The sequence below is a fragment of the Nelumbo nucifera genome, chromosome 5 (genome assembly GCF_055504915.1).
Source record: "Nelumbo nucifera cultivar China Antique chromosome 5, China Antique-T2T, whole genome shotgun sequence".
Taxonomy (NCBI): domain Eukaryota; kingdom Viridiplantae; phylum Streptophyta; class Magnoliopsida; order Proteales; family Nelumbonaceae; genus Nelumbo; species Nelumbo nucifera.
This window is the reverse complement of record NC_142653.1, coordinates 22,795,359-22,817,520: the sequence shown is the minus strand read 5'-3', so window position 1 is coordinate 22,817,520 and position 22,162 is coordinate 22,795,359. Positions and strand designations below refer to the sequence as shown.

The following is a 22,162-nucleotide window of genomic DNA, read 5'->3' as shown; positions in this document are numbered from 1 at the left end:
ACAATATAATTAGGACTCGGAAGCCCATCTAACAAAGGAAACATGAAAGAAAGGAGAATAATGGTGTCATCCTGAGTATGGAAGTCACTTCCAAGTTAGGTGGCAACACTTCTTTTGGTCGATCATGGTTATGGATTTTAAGTCTTAGCTCCCCACAATGCACGTAGAATGGCTAGAATTTATCTTTAGGAAAAAGGTAGGGAAACCTGTACATAACCTAATGGTATGTTTGAATTATGGGAATTGGGAGTTAGAGATAGAAAATGTAGGTTGAAATTATAATTTTGGGCATTTTGATGTGTCAAATTCAAGTCATTTAGAATACTCATAGATTTTTAGTTCATTCATTTAGTGGTAATTTGAATATTTTTTTATTCCATGTCTTTATTAAGTAATAATGATTAATAATATTAATAATTATGAAATCAGTAATAATAACAAGTATATTATTATTACTATTATTTAGTAATAATATGTTATTATTATGTGTGTATTGATTTTGAAATCAATAATATTAAATTATTATTATTATTATTATTATTATTATTATTATTATTATTATTATTATTATTATTATTATTATTATTATTATTATTATTTTGTTGTTGTTGTTGTTGTTGTCATTATTATTATTATTATTATTATTATTATTATTATTATTATTATTATTATTATTATTATTATTATTATTATTATTATTATTGTTGTTGTTGTTGTTGTTGTTGTTATTATTATTATGATGATGATGATGAAGTAATTAGTTTGTTATAATTATGATCTTTAGTTAATTCCTGAAATAATAATTTATTTTATAACTCTTTTAGTTTAACAATAATGAATAATTGAAAGTTTATAATTTTTCACTAAATGAAATATTTATTGGAGAATAAAAATAGTATTAATTATAATTACTTATAATAATAATAATAATAATAATTAACACTGATTATATATTTATAAAAAATTAATACGAATTAATATAAAAATAAAATGATTATATCCCAATTAATAATTAAACATGATTAAAATACTTATTAATTACCATTAATTAATTAACATTCCAAAGTAATAATTATCATTATTGTAATTAAGGAATTAATTATCAGAAAGTAATTATAATCAGTAATTATTTTTTATCAAAAATCATTATTATTAGTAATAATTAATTATAATTACTGATAATAATAATATAATTAATTATTTCATATAAATGTATGAATTATAATTTCTGATAATAATTCTAATATAAATAATTAACATTTAATAACTATTTTCAAAATAATTAATATGAGTTAATATACATATAAAATTATTATTTCTGAATTATTAATTACCATTATGAAAATCATTATTAATTATCATTCCAAATTAATAATGAGAAATATTATCAGTAATAAGTTAATATCAGTAATTAAATATTAGCAGTACTTATTATAAGAAATTATTATCAGTGAGCTATTATTATTAGTAATTAATAGATGAAATTAATTAATTAATTAGAAGTCATTAATTATTATTAGTACTCCTCTCTTTCAAAAAGTTGACACATCATCACCGTCATCATCAATGACAACAATGGAAAACTGAATAAGAGAAAAATAAAATGGTAATCAAGTTGTTTTAAAACTTTTTATTTTTTTTTATCATTTTAAGCACAATATGATGGTTGTAGATTAAATCCAAAATCTTACTTGATAATTGGATGAGAATGTAGATGTAGCTAGATTTGATTCGAATCTGATCCATTTATAACCCTGTCTCCATGTAGGAATGGGACTGGGATGGGGACCATATCTCCAATGAAGACAAGTTCCCCGTGAGGACCCAAATCTCCAAAATACTTAATTATTTTTTTTTTTGAAAAATAGATTTACTTAAATAAAAAGATTAAAATATAAATTATATTATATATTTAATATAAATTATTAAGATGAAGATGGGGAGAGGTTTCACTCTACATCCCCGTCCCCATCATCAATGTAGGTTGTGTTTGGTTTCGTGGGCGTTTATTGAAAAAACGCCACCACATCAGCGCCGGATAGGCATTGACACTTATTGCATATGAAGCAAAATGAAACAACTGTTTGGTTCCATTGGCATTTATTGAAAAAATGCTGCCACATCAATGCTATATAGGCATTGGTGTTTATTGCATATGAAGCAAAATGAAATAACTGTTTGGATTCACCGTTTATCAAATAAATGGTAGAAAATTGAAATGCTTTGATTTTTGTGCATGGGTCATTTGGGGAAACATTAAGTTCTTGTTTCCTCCAATGCCCCAGCCTTTCTTGAAACCAAATGTTGATATGGCACACTTTAATAGGTATTAATCTGAGATGGAGAATAAAAAACGTTTAAAGTGAAGCCCAATTAAACAACAAAAATAATAAACGTTTACATGGTGTTTGGAAGCATGGGTGCTTTTTGGGACTGATTTTCAAGAAAAAACACCTATGCTTCCAAGACCCATTTTACACAAAAAAAAAAGACTTCTACCACGTGGGCAGTGAGCAATACTATGCTGTTTGGTAAGGTGATTTTTATCACCATTTTTCATGTATGTGCTGACAGGTAAGCAACACATAGGATATACATCAATCAACCATTGGGGGAAACGATTCACCGATGTATGAAACACCAAGGTCCCAATTTTAAAGGCATGTCCAATTTTTTAATAATTGGCTGAACCAAACAATGAGATACATGGGCGTTTGTTGAAATGCCCGTATAGATACGGCGTGGCACCGTTTTTTTTAAATATGGCCACGGTTCCAAACATCCCTTAAAAGTGAAAAAATATAAATAAACATTTAAAGTAAAAAAAAGTACAAATAAGTCATCCATAGAACTAAACACATAGCTAATATCCATCCCCGACCCATCGCCCCATCGGGGCCAGGTGGATGAGGCTGAATAGCCGCCCATCCCTAGGGGAGCTCAATCTCAAATGGCAGGCCTTTCTGACAATAAAGATAAAAAGAAAAGTCAAACTTTGTTGAACACTTTGACAGTTTGACATTGACCTTTATACATCACACCTGCACCACTATATGTATATAGACAAAAGGTGTTGGATTTTAATCTCATAAGAGATTAAATCCAATGGGTTTGATTGGTCAATTACATGAGAAATTGCACCTACACACTTGATTGAAAAAATCAGTTTTTCTCTTACAAAACCCAGTTTTGAACTTGTCCCACATTGGAAAAATATAAGTTTTGTTTTCAGTATTTCAATAGGAGCTGATTTACACTCCTTAGAATTAGTAGAGGAGAGTATGGGGATTCGATACCGCGCAACGTGCGCGCACGCGTGTGTGCGGCGCAATGAGACGCTTTAGAGGCGCACTTTGCTCGCACCCGCGTGGCTCGCGATGGGCGGCTCTAATTTTGGTGCATTGATGACCGTTGATCACCGTTGATGAGATCAACGGTCACAATTCGATCAGGTGTGATCAAGAGGCACAATACTGTTAACTACTTTTTAAATAGTCATAATGTTTGAAGTTGTGATTGTTCAAGGTGCCTTCTCTAAACCAGTACCTACCTTTTCTTCATACCTCTTCACAAATTATTTAAGGAGCATGAATCAGACTCCAAAACACATAATTTCGAAATTCACTCTCTCTCTCTCTCTCTCTCTCAGTTCGGTCTGCTACAGTCTCATAGAAGGTTTCTTTGGAGACTCTTCAACTTTGCTAGTTGTAGATTCTCGCTCAAGACTTTGTTGTATCCTGGGAACGAATTTGCCTATAATCCAACAGCAAACTCAGTGAAACTGAGTGAGGGCAAATAACGTTCTAAAAATAGTGTCTTCAGACGCGCCTCAGAGATTCTCCTCCAAAGTTACAGTGACCCATCTTCCCCAACAAAAAGTATCGCCTTTGGAAACGAAACTTAGACAACCGCTCCACACCCACACCCCCTTTTTTATCTTCTAACCACTGTTCTTCCTTATCCTCCCTCAAGGAAAGAAAAAGCCACCCTTTTGAGTTGTTTTTCGTGATCCCTTTTATTTCTGAGCATTTTATATGTACTTTATGCTACGCTTAAATTCATGGTCAACTTAGGGGTGGCAAATGGGCAACATCCCTCAACCCAAACCCATAACCCAATTCTCTGCTACAACAAGCACAAATAGAAGACTTTACTAACCAATCATTTGGCACCTTCCACCCATTCCGGTTCATTCTAATTAATTCCACCGACACTTCTTTCAATCATTCAATTGAAACAGATTGTATTTTTTTAATAATTTTTCCTTCACACATCGCCTTAATTAGCATTATTAAGCTAATAATTTGATTGAGCTGTGTTGATTTAGAGAACCTACCAAAATTAAGCTTCACCGAAAAATTGATTTCTCATCTCAACGAAACTGCTTTTCAGCTTTCTTGGGTTTTTATCAGATTACAGCTTCCAGACTTTACATGTGAGCCCTACCTTGCAACCCTAAAAACTGCTGCTGGAAATTCAGTTGTAGTCATCGTGGATTTTAAAGATAGGAAAAAAAAAAGTACCAAGTGGATTGCAGCCCACCTCAAAAATCTAAAATTACAGTGCCTCCTATAGCCCTGTATCCTAACCGTAAATTTAGCATCCATCCCAAAAAACTATAGTCATGTTTGATGGCTTTGACCAACCTATCTCGTGTCAACTAGTGACGTGTCTGTCTTGTGCGGCAACCGTCAAACGTGGAAAGAGTTGTGCAAGGTTGGTAACACTGCTGGATGTACTTTTATTGGGATAAAGCAACACTACACGCGAGGGATTGGCTTCTCTCCCTTTGGCTTTGGGACTGGGGAGTTTCCGTGCTTGAGGATTGATGTGTTGGTTGGACCTGTTTATGGGCTGATTTTCCACTATATCAAGTTCACGTTCATTCAAATTTTGATGATTCTTTGTGTGTGGCTGATTGATTTCCTCCATCAACAACTCACTTGGACAGATAAAATATGAAAAAACTGTCAACTGGCCCATTTGAGAGAGTTGAGATGATTCATTTATATTTGGTTCAGCTGCTTTGAAAGCACTCCTCCTGATGACACTGGCCTCACTACAGTTGATTTATGCTCTCTCTTCAGATCTGCTCCTCATGCCAGCGGCCAACTCACAGGCACATCCTACCATGTATCGGGAATATATTTCATATTTATATATTTTTATTATAAAAAATGTTCTTACTTTCCAACGCACGGTGAGATGTGTTTGTAAAGTCTATATAAAGTGTCCCAATGCACGGAAAGATGTATGTGAGGTCAGTGTAAGGTGCAATGCGCTCAGTGAGCTGCAAATCCTAATTCCCAAAACGACGGGCATCAAATATATTTTCACTGCTAATAGAATCAACGGAGAAGAATGGATATATCCAATGCAGAATTCTGAATTCCAGCCCCCCTTATTATTAGTCCTCTCCCCCCTATAAACCACATCCTGTCTCTAAATTTGACATCAATTCATGGTCAGGATGCATTCTCCCTTATTTATAGGGCTATAAAAATTTTGATCTGGACTGATTGATCATTCTCCCTAGAATCAAAGACATATATAGGGATGCACGGATTGTCATTTGAATTCCATGGATATTTTTTTTTTATAATAAAAGGAAAAATATCTACTAGAACCTCATCACAAAATTCCATGTGCAAGGGGAAAAATTCGATTACGATTTTGCCCAAATTCCAAAAACAGCCATGGACTTCTTCTTATCTGAGTCTGGAGTCTGGACGATGGATTACATTACTAGAGTTTTATCGTGATGCGCAGCCTATTCAGACCGTCCTTTGAATAATAAGAACAAAAGCCTCTTGCTTTGTTTGAATTGACCATTTTGTTTGTTCATTTCTCCCCTTCACATCAGTTCACATCAGCTGTGTATTTCTCCAGTTCCCAGAATCCCAATGATATGAGTTGTTGAAAGCTTTATTTTCTTTAATTTTCATTAGTCTTGTGTCCCTCAAAACTTTTTTTTTTTTTTGTGACTTAGAAAATCTGTGAACCTGAAAAAAAATTGGCCCATGGTTAGTTAGAGGGTAGAGCTGTCCATGACTGCATGTATGCATGTGAGGTTGCAATATAAAAAGAACAGCCCTCAGCCCAGTTTTTGGACAGCCTGAAAGCAAAATGGGTGACAAATGAGAATGGCTGCATTTGTTTTATTGCATTAATAATGTGTCATGAAATATATTTTAATATCGGTGTATATACCTTTGAGAAAGATGGAAGGAGAAGAATCCATATTTGGTGAGCCCATCTACTAAAAAGATGAAAGCTACTTCCACACTGCTTGATCATTAAAGTAAGGAGTGCATTGACAATTTCACCTCTTTTTATATATAATAATTAGGATTACAGGGATCCAAACCAAACTTAAAGCAGTGATTTATGACAAGTGGTGGATAATGTGCAGTGGGTATTCCTCCTGTGGACTTTGGAGTCGGGATTCATGCCTGGAAGTTGGATCATGTGCAGTGGGTATTCCTCCTTATAAATATAAAGAAGAAGAATACATGACTGCAGAATGTGATGGGTCTGGAGAATACCATCTACTATTGATCATCATGATCAAACCCTGGCCATTGATTTCTTTACTTCTCTGGTTTGGACCCCAAATCTTTTGGAGAACTGCAGTTATATAATGATGACAAAATCAATTTTCAAGGGATCCATGCCGCGTGTATGAAAGTTGGCAATGGATAGTCCTTGTTCAATGATCCTATCAGATAAGATGGAAATTAGTCATTTCTAGTCGTTTTGGACAACGGAGATAAAACAGGTCCTTCTGTTTTGATCCAGTTAGGTTAGCCAATGGCATCTGGTAAGGGGAATTACGAAGGGTACGTTTGGCTTGTTAATAAGACACAAAGACAATGTTAAAACGAAAAATAGATCAAATCATTACCTCTTTCTAGAGGTTGGTAAATCCATTGTTGACTATATAGACTTGTATGCAAGTTACAAGATATCTTTACTTGCAGATAAAACAGAATGAAAGATGTCAAAGCTGGAGAACAATTTAGAAAATTTTGGCTGTTTTTCTACAAACCCATATTAAAGGGTCTTGGTAGATATAATATTTGGATGAGATTTCCTTCCTCGTTGGTGGATTGGGAATCTTACCGAACAGTGCTCCTTTGATTCTTTCAACTTTCTTTCTTTTTTGTATGCTGCAAGGTTGATTACCTTTCTGCGTTCTTCAGAGGTTAAGATCTCTCCCCTTTTCTTGTGTTTGAGAAGGTTCTCTTTATTCTTCTCAACCGCACTAAAAATTAAAAAAGGCGCAGGCAGAGTACATTACATAGGATGAGCGACGAGGGATCGTTGTGTCTGTCCTTACTCTTCTGTTATACTACGAAGAGTTCCGGGTTTTTGTCCTGACTGGTGAGAAAGGTAAAGGACCCACATGCAAAATAGCCTCAAAAAAACTAAGAAAAAAACGTCCAAGTTCTCGAATAGATATGATGCTATTTGTTTTGATTTTTTCTGAGGAAGTTTGTGAAGGAAAAAAATAAAAAGCCAGAAGTATTGGGCATTCACGCTTTTGACCTGGTTTTGCGTAGAATTCAAGTATTCTTTCATTTCGTTTTATTGATATTGATTTCTCCTCGAATCTTCCTCTGTATTTATCTGCAAAAAAGAAGGGATTTTGGTTTTCTAGTTTCTTATTTTGTTGGTTCTTTTTTTCCTTTTCTAAACGTTTTTGCCTTGATAGATTCTTCTCTGGATTCAAAGATAATGAATGGTATAACAAAGAATCTCCTTTGTGACTGTAAATGTTCCTGCTGACGACGCTTTCAAGCATATAGGGACCTTTTCTTGATCTGGGTCTCTCCTGGTTCCTCCATCTCTGCAGATTCTCAACCTATTTCAGGTGAGTACGATTGCGTAACTTGAATTTTCTCCTTTTTATTGAGAGATAATTATATTCCGTTCCATTAATTTATCGGAGATGTCGAGCTGGAAGAATATTTCGCTTTTCAGAGGGTTTTTTTCTTGTATCGATACGAGAATGGGATATTTCCTATTGTTTTCGATTGTCCAAGAAATTTTATGACTCTCATTCGGTTGGGATTCAAGGGTGTTTAGAATCATAAGGAATTACATGTCTGGTGGGTACGTTATTTGTTGTTTCTTTTCTTTGTTTTTATTTAATTATTTATGGGGGAATATCTGTTTGGATTGGATTTATACACCTTTTCTGTTTGCAATTGAAGGTCTGCATGTAATAATTTCAAACACTGATTGGTTTAACCATGGACTGATGTTCTGCATAACCTGTGTATAAATGTTACTCATCCACGCTACTTGATTAAACTGAATTCAATCATGCAAGATTTCTTGTTTTCATTGACTTCAGTTTATTGGATGTGTTGAGTCTGAACACCTACCACGTCAGGGTTAAGGCAGATGCTTAATCAAATTGAGCTGCGGCCTCAAAACCCTGCTTGGTTTTTCTTGCTTGTGACAAACTAATTAAATTTCTAGCGGTGTTGGTGATGCATTTCTTAGCTAACTTAATTGTTATGTTTGTGGTTCCCAATTTAGCATGGATATTACTGGTAACTTTCCCTTTTCACTTTAATTGAGGTATGTCAAAAAGTGTTTAACCATGAACCTTTTGTAAGTGAAGAATTTTGTACAAGGAACATATATACTATTATGGTCATATTCTGGTGCTGCAAGAATTTGAATCAATAATTAGTGGCATATTTGTGCAGTAGTAATTCTTATGCTTCATGTTCCATTTTCTGTTTTTGAACTTTGACAATTCTGAGGACTTTCATGTTCCATACTTGCAAAGGTTGAGGGCGTTGTGATACTTGTGTCATGTAATATTGATTTTGATGTTTTTCTTGATTTACTGACTCCCTGTGCAGGCAGAATATTTCTGGAACATGTGCCAGTAACATCTCACATTATGGGTTGGTTAAGCAAAATTTTCAAAGGTTCCAGCCAAAAAATCTCACAAGGGCAGTACCATGGAAAATACGAAGACGACAGGGTTTGGAATGAACCTTCTAATTTGGTAATTACTGTTGCTGCTGCTTATTGAGATCCTCTATTTTTCTTGTTGACCATGCCTCCTCTTATCAAGTGGTGCTACAAAGTTGGAAATTTTTAACATTATTTAAGATAGGTAATGAAGGAAAGGATAAATAGATTTCTTCTCAGGCTTATATTGTTGGTGCTTATTTTCTCATTATTTCATTTGGCGTCGATGAGATGTCAATTACGTTAGCTAATACTCTTTAGCTTTTGTTTCTTTCTTTTTTTTTTCAACTTTTATTTTTTCCTCTGCTTACTGTCTTGGGGATCTTTAATGTAGGATGCATGGTCAGATTATGAGAATGAAGATATAGATCGTGCTATTGCACTTTCCCTTTCAGAAGAAGATCAAAAAGGGAAAAATGTGATTGGTGAGTAATGTTGTTGTTAGTTGGGATTGTGAATGCTCGTGGCACTTGGGATTGTATGGTCTGCAAATCTCCTAAATTTCTTGTCATTTTAAGTATCAAAAAGTGATGCAACATGAAGCTGAATGAATGCCTTTACTATTAGTATACAATTACGAGTTTATGACTTCTCTCTCTCTCTCTGTCAAAAAAAAAAAAACTTCTGCTCTCAGTAAAACCTCGGTTGATAGTATGGATTTATGTTAATAATCACAGGTTAGTTTTTGGTTTTTTAGTATGGGGAACTACCCACTAAAAATGATTTCCGATGCAACAAAAGAATGCAAGTAGTCATTTAGTCATGTTGATATTTTCATGGAAATTAAATTGATTGTAGAGGTAATACAAATTAAATGCACCATTAACCTGTGCATACTGTATTTAACTGTTGATTGGTTTCATATAGATGTTTGACTTGGTGGTATTCCTTATCCTCCTTGGTTCACTGAAAGGGTGCAGAAATACTAGTTATCAATTAATCATGCTGATACCATATAAAAACTGATTAGTCAAGTGGTATCATAACCTAAAGTTCAATAATCTACCATTCTACATTGTAATGCACTAAACCATCCTTTTCATTTTTTCCTTTGGCATGTGGGTGGAATGGGGGATCTGCTTCATTTAGAGCAGGTTCTAGTGGAGATTGCCTGAAAACTGGTGTTCCCTTCTCTCCCACACTCATCTTCCCCCAATTCTCTCTCTCTCCAACTGATATTTGATGATAAAGAATGCTTCTTCTTTTACATTTGTTGAGTGGGAGCAGGAAAAAAAACTATTGACTTGGTCAATGAAGTGGTTGAGTGTTTTTTTGGCATTTTTTATAGTTATTGATGCATTCATGGATTGTTATGATCTACTTTACAATGGTTTTAGTTTAATAAATTTTTATTGCTTTGTGGGAACTAAAATATATGCTACGGAATTTTATTTTATTGTGTTTCTTTTCTTAGATAATGAATCTCATTTGGAGGAAGATGAACAACTTGCTAGAGCTCTACAAGAAAGTTTGAATGTTGAGTCTCCTCGTTATGATAATGGAAATACGTATCCACCCATACCATTCCCTTTTGTGACAGGGTTCAGGTATTGTGTTTGTTTTGTTAAATTTTGCTCCACTGTGCCCTTTTGTTTATTAAGAGTATTTACTACTTATAATACATTTTGAATAGTGTGATATTATCCTATCTTTTGTAGTTATTTGGTGAAATTATGTGTGATACACAGGTGTTACTGAGTTGAGTGCTTGGTTTGTAACTAGCCTGCCTACCCACAGCACTAGCTAATCCTTTCATCTCCTAAACCTCTTCTTGGCTCTCATTTATTTTGGCATCTCTGTCTTTTGCTTTTCTGGAAAAAGAAGCCAAAAAGTTATCTTTCAATGACCTATGAATATGGTGCTCCACCTAGTATTTGATATGCTGTCTGATTCATTTGGAATGTTAATATTCTTATTTTGTATCAACTGTGAAATGTATTCTAAAGATGTTAGTTTGGAATTAACTCTTGAATTGGTAATGTGACATTAATACATTTAGTGCTAGTTAAAGTACAATAAGTGCTCCATTTGCGGGTTGTCTCATAGATGGAGACACAAAAGATCTGTAGCAAGTCTCTGAAGCACAAACCTTCATCTAAGTTTCCAATTACTAAAGTTCAGACTAATTCACAGGTGCCTTTTTATCATTTTGCTCTCATGGACCATTTATAGCTGGGTCCTTGCACAAAGCTATTTGTATAGACCATTTATAAACTGCACAAATAACATGATTGAAGCTTGGGATGACTCTAAGATATCCAAAGTTCCAAACACCTGCTGGAATTCACCAACATAAAAATCAATAAGCATTAGATATTTCCTACATGCAGATACGAATGTAGAAATTGCTGCAAGAGATGGAGATATGCTTGCAACAAACAAAGATGTGGATATGCATGGTCAATGCAATATCTTAGTACCATATTCTGATATTGTTTTCTTTTTCAAATTTTTAATGCCAACTATAAATTTAGTACGGAGACATTTGTTACAACTGGTGTTCTAAAAGCAAGAAGCACTACTAAGGCACAATAGCTCAATTAGTTCAAGCATCATGATAGATAGAAAAGTAGAAAATACAAAATGATAAATTTGCACTGGTTAAAGTTACATGGTTAGCAAAAGCAAGAAAAAAGAAAAACTTCAAGCTAAATATTACAAACTCCACAAATGTCAGTAAATTAATAATTTGAAGATGTTCTGCATGTACATCAGTGTTAGTATCAAAAAAGAACGCTCTTTTCCTGTCCCCAGTGCACCAAGCCCACACATCAAAGGCTTAGGCCTGCCTATTAATATTACACAAAGTGAGTTTTCTCTCGAGCAGTAGGAACAATCAGATAAGTGAAGCGTCATATAGTGCATCCACAACCTAATGAAAAATTGTTGAAATCCTTTTAAGAGTTTCCATTTTCTTCTAAGTTTTATTACATTGGATGTTTCATTTGTTCCCCCTTGATGGACTTTATTTGTGCCTCCTGAAACTTGACCTTGGTTGAACTCTCTGTGTAGGATTTGTGCTGGTTGCAATACTGAGATTGGTCATGGACGATTTTTGAGTTGCATGGGTGCAGTTTGGCACCCAGAATGTTTCCGTTGCCATGCTTGTAATCTTCCAATTTCTGATTATGAGGTGGGAAGACCCATTCTGTTCGTAGAGCCATCTTAAAATCATAATTGACTAAGGCCATTCCAATTATTATTAATTGACACTTTTTGGTTAATCTGTTTCCCCTTAATACAATGAAAATGTCATGGGATTTTCATAACGTTGACTAATTTCGCATTAATATTCTTCTGTAGTTTTCCATGTCTGGGAATTACCCTTATCATAAATCTTGCTACAAGGAGCACTATCACCCAAAATGTGACGTGTGCAATAACTTTGTAAGTATTTGAAATATGACTGATTGATGAATTACTCTTCTTGAGTTTCCATATATATTGATGAGTATTTCTTTTTCATATTGCCAAAAATGTATAAAGGCTGCATTTGTTTCCATATGAAGAGATGAAAGATTAATGGAAATATCTCAGATTAGAAATATATTATACAGTTACTGTTATTTGCCGTGTAGCTTCTTCAGCATAAAGAAAATTTCTTGGGAAAGGGAAAAATACCATGATGTATATTCCTGATAGTTAAGTCCTGGGATGCTATATAAAAAAAGGACCATTACCTAATGTTGGTCCTGGCTACCCAGGACCGTGGGAGTAGACTGGATGGACCTAACCTTTGGCATTTTCTTACATGAAGTGGCTGCTCTGAGATTCAAATCTGCATTCTTGTGCTTGTCAGATTATCTGATGCTAAATGAATTTCTTATAAACTTAGGTAGAACTTGGATACAATGATATCCTAATTATGCAAATTAGTGGGAGAACTATTGTGCCAAAGCTGGAGCTCTGAGAACAATTTGTTTTGAAGCAATAGTCAATTGTAGTATGGAGTTCTTTACTCCTGTATCTAGTTTTTTCTTCTGTTTCTAATGTGTCCCAATTTTTTGCTGGTATGTTTTGGTTGGAGTTTATCATGAATGTCTGAATTCATAACAAGTGAACATTCAATGACTTGTAACCTGGTTACCACTAGATAAATGAATGTGAGGTACAAGAATTCCTGGTTTTCCAATTCATGCATATTCTATGATGTTGGTAATGATCAGAAGTTACATTAAGGACCTATTTAGTCATATAATGGTTTACAATGCATATTATAAGCAGGTAGTAGGTTTAACATTTTATTTATATCAATAGGGAATCGGTACATTTGTGATCCCTTAGGAAGATAATCCAGTATTGCTATCATTCTCTTGCAACATCATTTACTTTCCTACCTTTCTATTTCACAACTTAATCAATCTTAGGAATACAAAATAATTGAAAATCCGTATGTTCTATCTGTTGTTTGAAATTTTGAATATAAAAGGACCTCAAAGGGTAACCTTATTTCTGCTAACCAATGAGATAGCCTGCATCCTTTGTCATGGCAAAGTGGCAGATGTTCCTTGATCATATAATTATGAATTTTGTATATAAAGTCAAGGTGTAACAAATGGGTGTAACTCATTCTTCAGTAGCAACATGGTCTTCAAAACAACCATTAGCTGGTTCTTGGTATAGTAGCAGGTGGGTGGCATCATCATAGGATAAACTAGTTTTATATGGCTAGATCTTCATTTTTTATGAATCAGATATCATGAGAAGGTCATGTGCATCCTACTATGAAACAGCTTGCCTTAAAACATGGCATCTCTCTCCCCATTAAAGATAGTTGAACTGTTGGAGAATGCCAATTGAGTTTCTACTTCTAGCAATGCAGGTGCTCCCAGAACAATGAGTTTGTTGCATTGTAATCTCTGGAGTCTAGGTCCTCTAGATCATTGACCACAGTAAGTATTCTTCTCTATTATAGAACAATTCATTCCCAGAGGTGTTAAAGTCTCTATTTACTTCAATAGCCTCCTTTTTTTAGGACCTAAACAGGCCTTGTTTCTTCTTTCTTGAAATCAAAAGGCAAGAATACATTTGCTTTAACTAATTCAAGTTGAGGGTGGGCCTTGGCATGACACTTGGGTTGCTCCATTGCAAGTTGCAACCTGGGTGACCAGGGTTCAAATCTTGGAAACAGCCTCTCTGTATGTGCAGGGGTAAGGTTGTGTACATCTGTCCCTCCCCAAAACCCGCATTGGCAGGAGCCTCAACCCTCATGCACTGGGCTGATTCAAGTTGAGTCCATGACTATAATGGTATAACCAAAGCCATTCCAACCAGATCCAAGTTGGGTCCGTAAAAGGTAAGTTGAAGCCATTGACCAGAGGATCTGAATCCTACTCTTAGGAGAGAAATATGAACTTTATACCTTCATTTTTCACCTCCAAGATATTAGAAAGATACAGTAACCAGAAGGAATAGAAGGGGATACTCTTCCAAGGTGGGTGATCCTCAAGATTAGAGCTTGTAGATAACATGGATTGTAGACCTTCCTGTTTCAGCTTCTTTGGCTTGTTGGATGGATTTGATGTTTCTTCTTTTCTGATTGTTACACTCTTTAACTGGCAATGCCTTTTTAGGAATAGCAATTTTTCAGCTACTTTGTTTGAAATTTATTGACTTACAGCTATGGAAGCCACGAGTGTTCCTTGGAAACCACATATCAAAAAAGGAAAAGAAAATGATGTAGTATTGAGTTTATCCCTTCTGATATTTTGTACTTAGCCATGTGGTTGGATCTTTCTTACAGATTCCAACAAATGATGTTGGTCTGATTGAATATAGGGCACATCCTTTCTGGATGCAAAAGTATTGCCCCTCACATGAGTTTGATGGAACACCTCGCTGTTGTAGCTGTGAACGGATGGAGGTTAGACTTTCTTTATCTTTGAAAGGAAGCATTCTTCAACCTGCCAATAAACAAATTTGATGACCGTTCCTATCTAACACAAAATCTTCATCATTATCTACAGCCAAGGGACACAAGATATGTATCCCTTGATGATGGTCGAAAGCTCTGTCTGGAGTGTCTTGACTCAGCAATCATGGACACTAGTGAATGCCAACCCCTTTACCTTGACATACAAGAATTTTATGAGGGTTTAAATATGCAAGTGAAGCAGCAAATTCCGTTACTCCTTGTCGAGAGGCAAGCACTTAATGAGGCTATGGAGGGAGAAAAGAACGTAAGCAGGGATTTATTTCAGCCATCAAGTGTATTTAATAAAGAATTTCATTCCATTATTTTGTTGATAATTTATTTTTGCTTTCTTTGATCTCTCTCTGTTATGAACAGGGCCATCATCATATGCCTGAGACGAGAGGACTTTGCTTGTCAGAAGAACAGACCGTCAGCACTGTAAGGACTTGCCATATAGTTGTTACTTGTTAACATCAGAAGGATTTTCTGTTTCAAAACATGTTTAATGGTGCACTGATTATACTAGTTTTCCTGAATATACTAGATCTTGAGGAGGCCAAGAATCGGGGCAGGAAACCGAATCATTGAAATGATTACAGAGCCATATAGGTTAACCCGTCGATGTGAAGTAACAGCCATTCTTGTTTTGTATGGCCTTCCTAGGTATTGTTCCTCTTTCTTTTCCAAGTTTTACTTTGGTGTAGAATCAGTTCTTACAGAAGTTGTACTTTGGTAAAGATGCTTTTTTGTTTGAGCAAGAATATATTTGCATGCAGATTGCTGACTGGGTCAATCCTGGCACATGAGATGATGCATGCATGGCTGCGGCTAAATGGTGCTCCCCGCCCTCAAATGCCAAGACCGTCTGAGTATTTGAATTTGGTTCTTGATTAGGTAATACTTAAATACTTGAGATGCTAAAATTGGGTTGTATTTGTCAGGCTACCGCACACTTAGTCAAGATGTGGAAGAAGGTATTTGCCAGGTGCTGGCACATATGTGGCTGGATTCAGAGATCATGTCAGGTATTGGTAGTAACGTTGCTTCAACTTCATCTTCATCAGCGTCATCTTCTTCCACATCATCAAAGAAGGGTACACGCTCTCAATTTGAGAGGAAGCTTGGAGAGTATTTTAAGCACCAGATTGAATCAGATACTTCACCAGCATATGGAGATGGTTTCAGAGCTGGTAACGAGGCAGTGCTCAAGTATGGCCTCCGGAGGACACTTGATCATATTCGGATGACAGGGAGCTTTCCCTACTGAAACTTAGAGCCCTGATTCCACTATTGTTTTCTAATCAATTTGCAAGGCAAAACTTGGCCCTATCATATTAGAGTCTAGGGCCAAGAATCAATTTTCATGAGAAAAGTGATCAACAAAATTCTGTCTTCTACATCCTTTTCCCATTATTCTCTCTTGGTCTCTCCTATTTGTGGCACCATTAACTCGTCATTGGCATACCACTTTGTCTACCAAAGAAAGAAAATGTAACACACTTTATTTTTTAATAAATTAGATTATCTACCTCGTGTCTTGTCCCTTTAGTTTGTTATAAACTTAAAACAGTAGTTTAAGAATCTAAAGTTTTACTCGGTCTCAGGTTAAGGTAGATAAGTCCTATTTCCAACTCTTTCCTCACTCATAAAAGGGGTGGTTAAATCCAACTGCTACAGCCATGCATCAGAAATTTTATTAGACCACCATCGAGTGCACTGTGTTACGCCTTTTGGGAATTCCTCGACGGTCCAATAAGTAGAATCAAGATGACTTTCTCTCAACTCTCAAGCCATAAAAAATGCAACCAACTAATCAAGATGACGGTCCAATAAGTAGAGCTCACTCTTGCTCTCTTGGCCTGCTCAAGAGCGACATCGGTTGCCGTTTGGCATTGTTGCCATTTTCTGGAGCAATGGCACCACATCAGCGTTACATCGGAAAAAATGGTGCTCCAGGAAATGAGTATTTGTTTGAAACCGTTTTTTTATAAAAAACAGTGCTCCAAGCCACGTCTCGAAAATCAGGAAGCCATGGCTTGGAGCAACGTCAAACTTGGCATTTCTTGGAGCCACAGCTCGTTGCTGTCAACAGGACAGTGATGTAACACTGAATAATGGGTACCAGTGCTGAAAACGTTTCCTGAGCAATGGTACCAAATAGAAAAAGTTGTTGCTCCAGGAAACATCCTACCTGGCAGCAAGATTCCAAACAAAAATAAAGGCAAAATCAGTGCTCCAAGCCACAAATCAGCAGCTGTAGCCTGGTAGGTTGTAGTTTTATGGTGGGGCTCAGTCTTGTGGTAAGATGTGTGGTGGCAGATCAGGATATTGGATGATGTTTTGTTGGCAGGAGATCCCATCTACTACCAACTAAAAATGTCCCAACACCCTTCTAACATCATCTGCCACTGCACAGTAGAGGTGTTAATGGACCGGTTCTCGATTGGACCCCGTTCAAACCAAACCAAAATCAAATTGGACGGACCAACAAGACATTGAATTGGACCAATCCGGACTTAATCAATATCTGGTCCATTGATAGAAAATAAGAATATAGGTATCAATGGACCAGGTTTAGATTAGAACTAATCTAAATTAAAACAAATTTGAATAGATTGGACATTCGAAACATTGAATTAGACCGGTCCAAAATGGTCCAAAATATTTATTGGATTGGATTGGACTTCGTCCATTTGTAATGGACTCACATTGGACTGGGTCGGATTGGACCAAATCCAATCCAACTGACACCCTTACTGTACATCTCATATATGGTAGGTTGCAGCTTATGATGGGTCCCAGTCTCATGATAAGATGTACGATGTAAGATCATGTTGGTAGGGTATTGGAAAATGTTTTATTGGCAGGAGATCCTAGTTTCCTTCTAAACGCCTCAATATCTCCCCAGTGAGGCAATAGCCCTGGACTAGATACCCTTGCCATCAATATCCCCAATCCCCGCTATGGCTCCTAACAGCACTTGTCAGTTTGCATTTTTTGGATGTGAATTCAAAATTGGCATCACAATTCATTTCAATCCAGCCTTTTTGGAGGAGTTGTCTATTAATCAGTTCTGCTTGTAGTCATCGAACTTGGCAATTGGAGTGACTTGTGATGACGATCAAAGTCTCCCAAGACTCGGACTGGAGCTCGGCGCAGGAAGGGGGGGGGGGGGGGGCAATCACTAAAGGGCCGAGCTTAGGGTTTTAAAGGTCGGTTTGAGGCCAATCCTAAGTTTTAAACCCCCAATCCTAACCCTAACACTAATCCAACCCGACCTTCAACCTGATCTACCCAATTCTAACCCTAATTAAATTCATTCAACCCTAACCCAATCCAATCCAAAGTCAATTTCGAGTTGGGCTGTCTCGGGTTGGGCCCAACCCAACCTTCTTTCCATGCCTTAAAATCTCATAAAACTATTTAATCTCAAATCTTAACTCAATTTTCACTATATATATTAATCCTATGTTTTATTAGTTTTTGTTTGTTGATGCTTTTATTGGTTCTTTTAATACAAAATTCAGAAAAATAAGTGTTTGAAATGACTATAATTTATCATGAGTTACAAACATTAGAGATGAGGTAAAGAATAAAATATTCAAAAAAGATAAAATATGTTATTATTTATTAAGGTTTTAATATTTTCATTTGGGATAAGTGAAATGATTATCTTAAAAGAAAGACAATAATATGTAATGAGGGCTATACAACTATCATACATCTAAATAAATCAATGTATGATGTGTGTGCATATATATATATATATATATATGACATATACTATAGAATCGAGTTCAAGTTGAAACGGGTTGTCCAAGGGGCCAACCCTAATCCAACCTAAAATGAAGTTGGATTCATGAATTTCAATCCTAATCCTAACCCGAATATCAACCTGACCTGATCTGACCCAACCTTTTTGGGTTAGGTTCGGGCCAACCTGGCCCAAGTTGAAGCCTTAGCCGAGCTATTTGATGTGAAATAAAAGGCAGTAAATGCTGCTTAACCACTAAGTTTTAGAATTTACCTTTATATAGATTGGAGATACTCATGCTAGCTAACATGTGGTGGTGATACACCTAATGATTTGTGGAAGACATTTTTGTGACTTGCATGCCATGTCCAGGTGTGTGTAGAGGAAGCCCAGAGCCCACCAACTAACAGAGTGGGCAAATGGGATGCTTGCTCCGCCAGGTGGGTTGTCTTCATGCACACGTGTTTCAGCTTGGGTGTATTTCTTCTAATGCTAACTCAGCTCGACAAGATGTGTTTCTCTACTTAGCTTAGCTCATGTGTTTACTAATTTGCTGAGGTCGCCACGCGTACGATCTTACTGGAGGTCAATTCTATCCTCATCAACTTGTAGGGGGACTATCTCATGGAATAGCCACAAGGCCAACCACACCACCTCGATTGGTTATCGGTTAATCTCATTAAAGGTCAGATGACTCAGATCATAGTCGTATGCCTTCCAAATTTTACAGCAAACGAGTGTCCGGAGGATTATTAGCCACAGTTGCTACTCGACCTGGGCCAACACTCTACAAACTGTGAGCTGATCCAGCTGCCCCCATCATTCACTTGTGTGTAAGGGTGTCAACGGACAGGCTTTGATCGGATTGTAATAAGACATATTGAATTGGATCAATTTAGCTTAATCGTTCAAAGTATTTATTGGATTGGATTGGAAATAATGAGTTTATATTGGGGTTGGAAACAATCTAAATTAAAATTAATTTGAATAAATTGGATGGTCCAGACATTAAATTGGACCAATCTAAAATGGTTTAAAATATTCATTGGATTGAATTAAACCTGGTACATTTGTAATGGATTCACATTTGACTGAATCGGATTGGACCAAAATCCAGTCCAATTGACACTTCTACTTGCATCTTCCCTGTAATGCCCAACCATACTCTACCAACATAGTGACATCCCAGACTGCGTCCGAATTGCTAGTTGGATTTTCACCATCTGTTGTTTGCATATGAATTGTTAAATTTATAATAACACTTATTTGTGTATGAAGTACCAAATAGGATTATAAATTTGTAATAGAATGTTTTTTTAGGGTAAATTTCTGAAACCTCTCCTAAAGTTTTTGCCTATTGTTGAAGCCTTCCTTGAAGTTTGATAATTGTAATCATCTCTCCTAAACTTTTTTGATACAATTGAACATAGACCCCCTCTATTAGAATCTTCTAAAAGAGGCACAAAATGTCTAAAGACCCATGTAATTACTATTGAGGCTGGTTTCTACATGAAAAACAATACAAATTTTATAAACAACAAAAAATAGAACATTTAAAGTTGCAGCTTTACCTTTGATAATTGATATGAAGGAAAAATTTGGAAAATAAATCAATTTTAATGTGATCGGTTCCGGTCACGTATCATTTTTTCGTGATGTGTCAATTTTTTGGCTAAGTACCTCGTCATCTCGTCTGCTCCCAAGTGGCCTGTGACTTAGAGGCTGAAGTGGAGCTCCCTGGCGATGAATTGCCTGGTGGTGAGCTACCTTGATGAGCTGCTTGGAGGTGAACTACCTTGATGAGCTACCTAAAGGTGAGCTACCTTGATGAGCTACCTAAAGGTGAGCTACCTTGATGAGCTGCCTGGAGGTGAACTACCTTGATGACGAGCTGCCTAGTGTAGTGCAACCCGATTGCTACCGGCAGGAGGTGACCTGACTACCAGTAACGACGGGAACTGAACTGGATACTCCCTACTGGCGATGATCTGCTCATCTTTGTAAGCGGCAGAAGCTGAGGGACCTACGAGAACTAAATCAAAGAACTCGGGGGTGTTTACCCGATGAGGTCACTCCGATGGCTAAGTTAGCGCAGTATAGTAGTAGAGAGCTTGAAGATGATAAGAGAATGAGAGAGGTAGAGAGCAGAGGTTACCCATCCCTTTTCGCATCATCCCTTCGCCCCTTGGGGGTGAGGTCTTTATATACTAGAGTCCTCATGGGTTAGGTGGAGTAGTTCCTGGATCCTAGCTGTGATGGGACGGGCTTGCGTGTTATGTGGGTGAAATGCCATCAAATGGTAAAACTATCCCTTTTCGTCAGAACCGGGGAGTTGGTGAACTAATATAGTCGTTACAAGTCACAATCCCGTAAAATGCGGGGTACGGAGGTGTGTTCTTCAAATTTGTCAGGTTGGCGCTTGTGTCAAGCCGCCAGGTCGGTGCCTGGGCTAGGCCGCCAGCTCGTGCCAGGGCCAGGTCGCGCCAGGGCCAAGCTGCCAGCTCGTGCCAGGGCCAGGCTGCCAACTCGTGCCAGGCCGCGCCAGTGCCAGGCCGTGCCTGGAGGGACACCATCAACTTAGCAAAGGCCAGTTGTTGTCAAAGTGGTCCCGGGTGTCGCCTAGTTGTTCTGAGGTGCCATGCTAGATGATGGCGAGCTGCCTATGTGTTGCAATGATGGCGAGCTGCCTGTGAGTGCTGCATGATGGCGAGCTGCCTAGTGGTGAACTCGAGCTGTCTATCTGTCAAGGGGCTGCACTTATTCGACATGAGGTGCCAGGTGTCACAATTTCACTGGAGGGCCAAATTCGTTCTCATCAAATTTCATAAAAGAGATTAGAAGGGTTTGGGCTAGCGAATCATGAGGAGTAAATTTGGAATTAAACATTTTTTCACAAAAGTAACTGCATTGATATTTTGGACATTTTTATCCTTCTTTTTAGAAGATTTTACCAAAAGGAATCTATATGCAACTATATCAAAAAAGGGGAGGTGATTATAATTACCAAACTTGAAATGAGGTTTTAGTAACAACCAAAGCTTCAGAGGAGGTTTTAGTAATTTACCCTTTTTTATGACAAACTGCAATTGCAAAATGAATTCATTCCAGTTTAGTTTTTCATAGCATTTGAACATTTTAAGACAGTTTCATTCAACTTTGGTTGTATCTATTAAATTAAAAGTGATGGCCTGATGGGAAACAAAGTTATCGCCATAAACAGAGATGAGAAAAAATCTGTCCCATTTTATGGCGAAACCGATGCAAATTAGGGCTGTCAAATGTCAATGAGTGAGATCTGAGACAGGTCAGGCTCCAATATTTAAAGAACAGTGGAATTAAATCCCTCTGTATTTCAGAGTATTAATCAAACGGTTTGAAATGGATTTGATTCTATTCTATTGTTAATAGAAAGAGTGGAGTGAGATTGAGATCATTTTATAATATAATAAAGGTGCCCTCATCATAAGAACTATGAGATTGAGATGGCCCCCGTTTAACAT

The 22,162-nt window shown here is 36.6% G+C and overlaps 1 protein-coding gene across 5 annotated transcripts; it reads left to right on the top strand.

Moving 5' to 3' along the window:
- Window positions 1-6,518: 6,518 nt before the first annotated feature.
- Window positions 6,519-16,436, top strand: LOC104595787 (protein DA1-related 1-like). 5 transcript variants are annotated; one of them, XM_010256678.3, is made up of 13 exons: window positions 6,519-7,392; window positions 7,715-7,873; window positions 8,880-9,028; window positions 9,329-9,419; window positions 10,409-10,541; window positions 12,007-12,127; window positions 12,298-12,381; window positions 14,738-14,857; window positions 14,961-15,173; window positions 15,284-15,346; window positions 15,453-15,571; window positions 15,685-15,743; window positions 15,850-16,436. In XM_010256678.3, exons 3-13 carry the CDS (start codon window positions 8,921-8,923, stop codon window positions 16,173-16,175), a joined length of 1,437 nt encoding a protein of 478 aa, XP_010254980.1. In that variant the 5' UTR covers window positions 6,519-7,392; window positions 7,715-7,873; window positions 8,880-8,920; the 3' UTR covers window positions 16,176-16,436. The 5 variants fall into 5 exon arrangements, with proteins under 5 accessions (XP_010254980.1, XP_010254981.1, XP_088744065.1 ...); XM_010256679.3 differs by lacking the exon at window positions 6,519-7,392 and adding an exon at window positions 7,433-7,569; XM_088887939.1 differs by lacking the exon at window positions 6,519-7,392 and having other exon boundaries at window positions 7,488-7,873; window positions 15,685-15,777.
- Window positions 16,437-22,162: the final 5,726 nt, after the last annotated feature.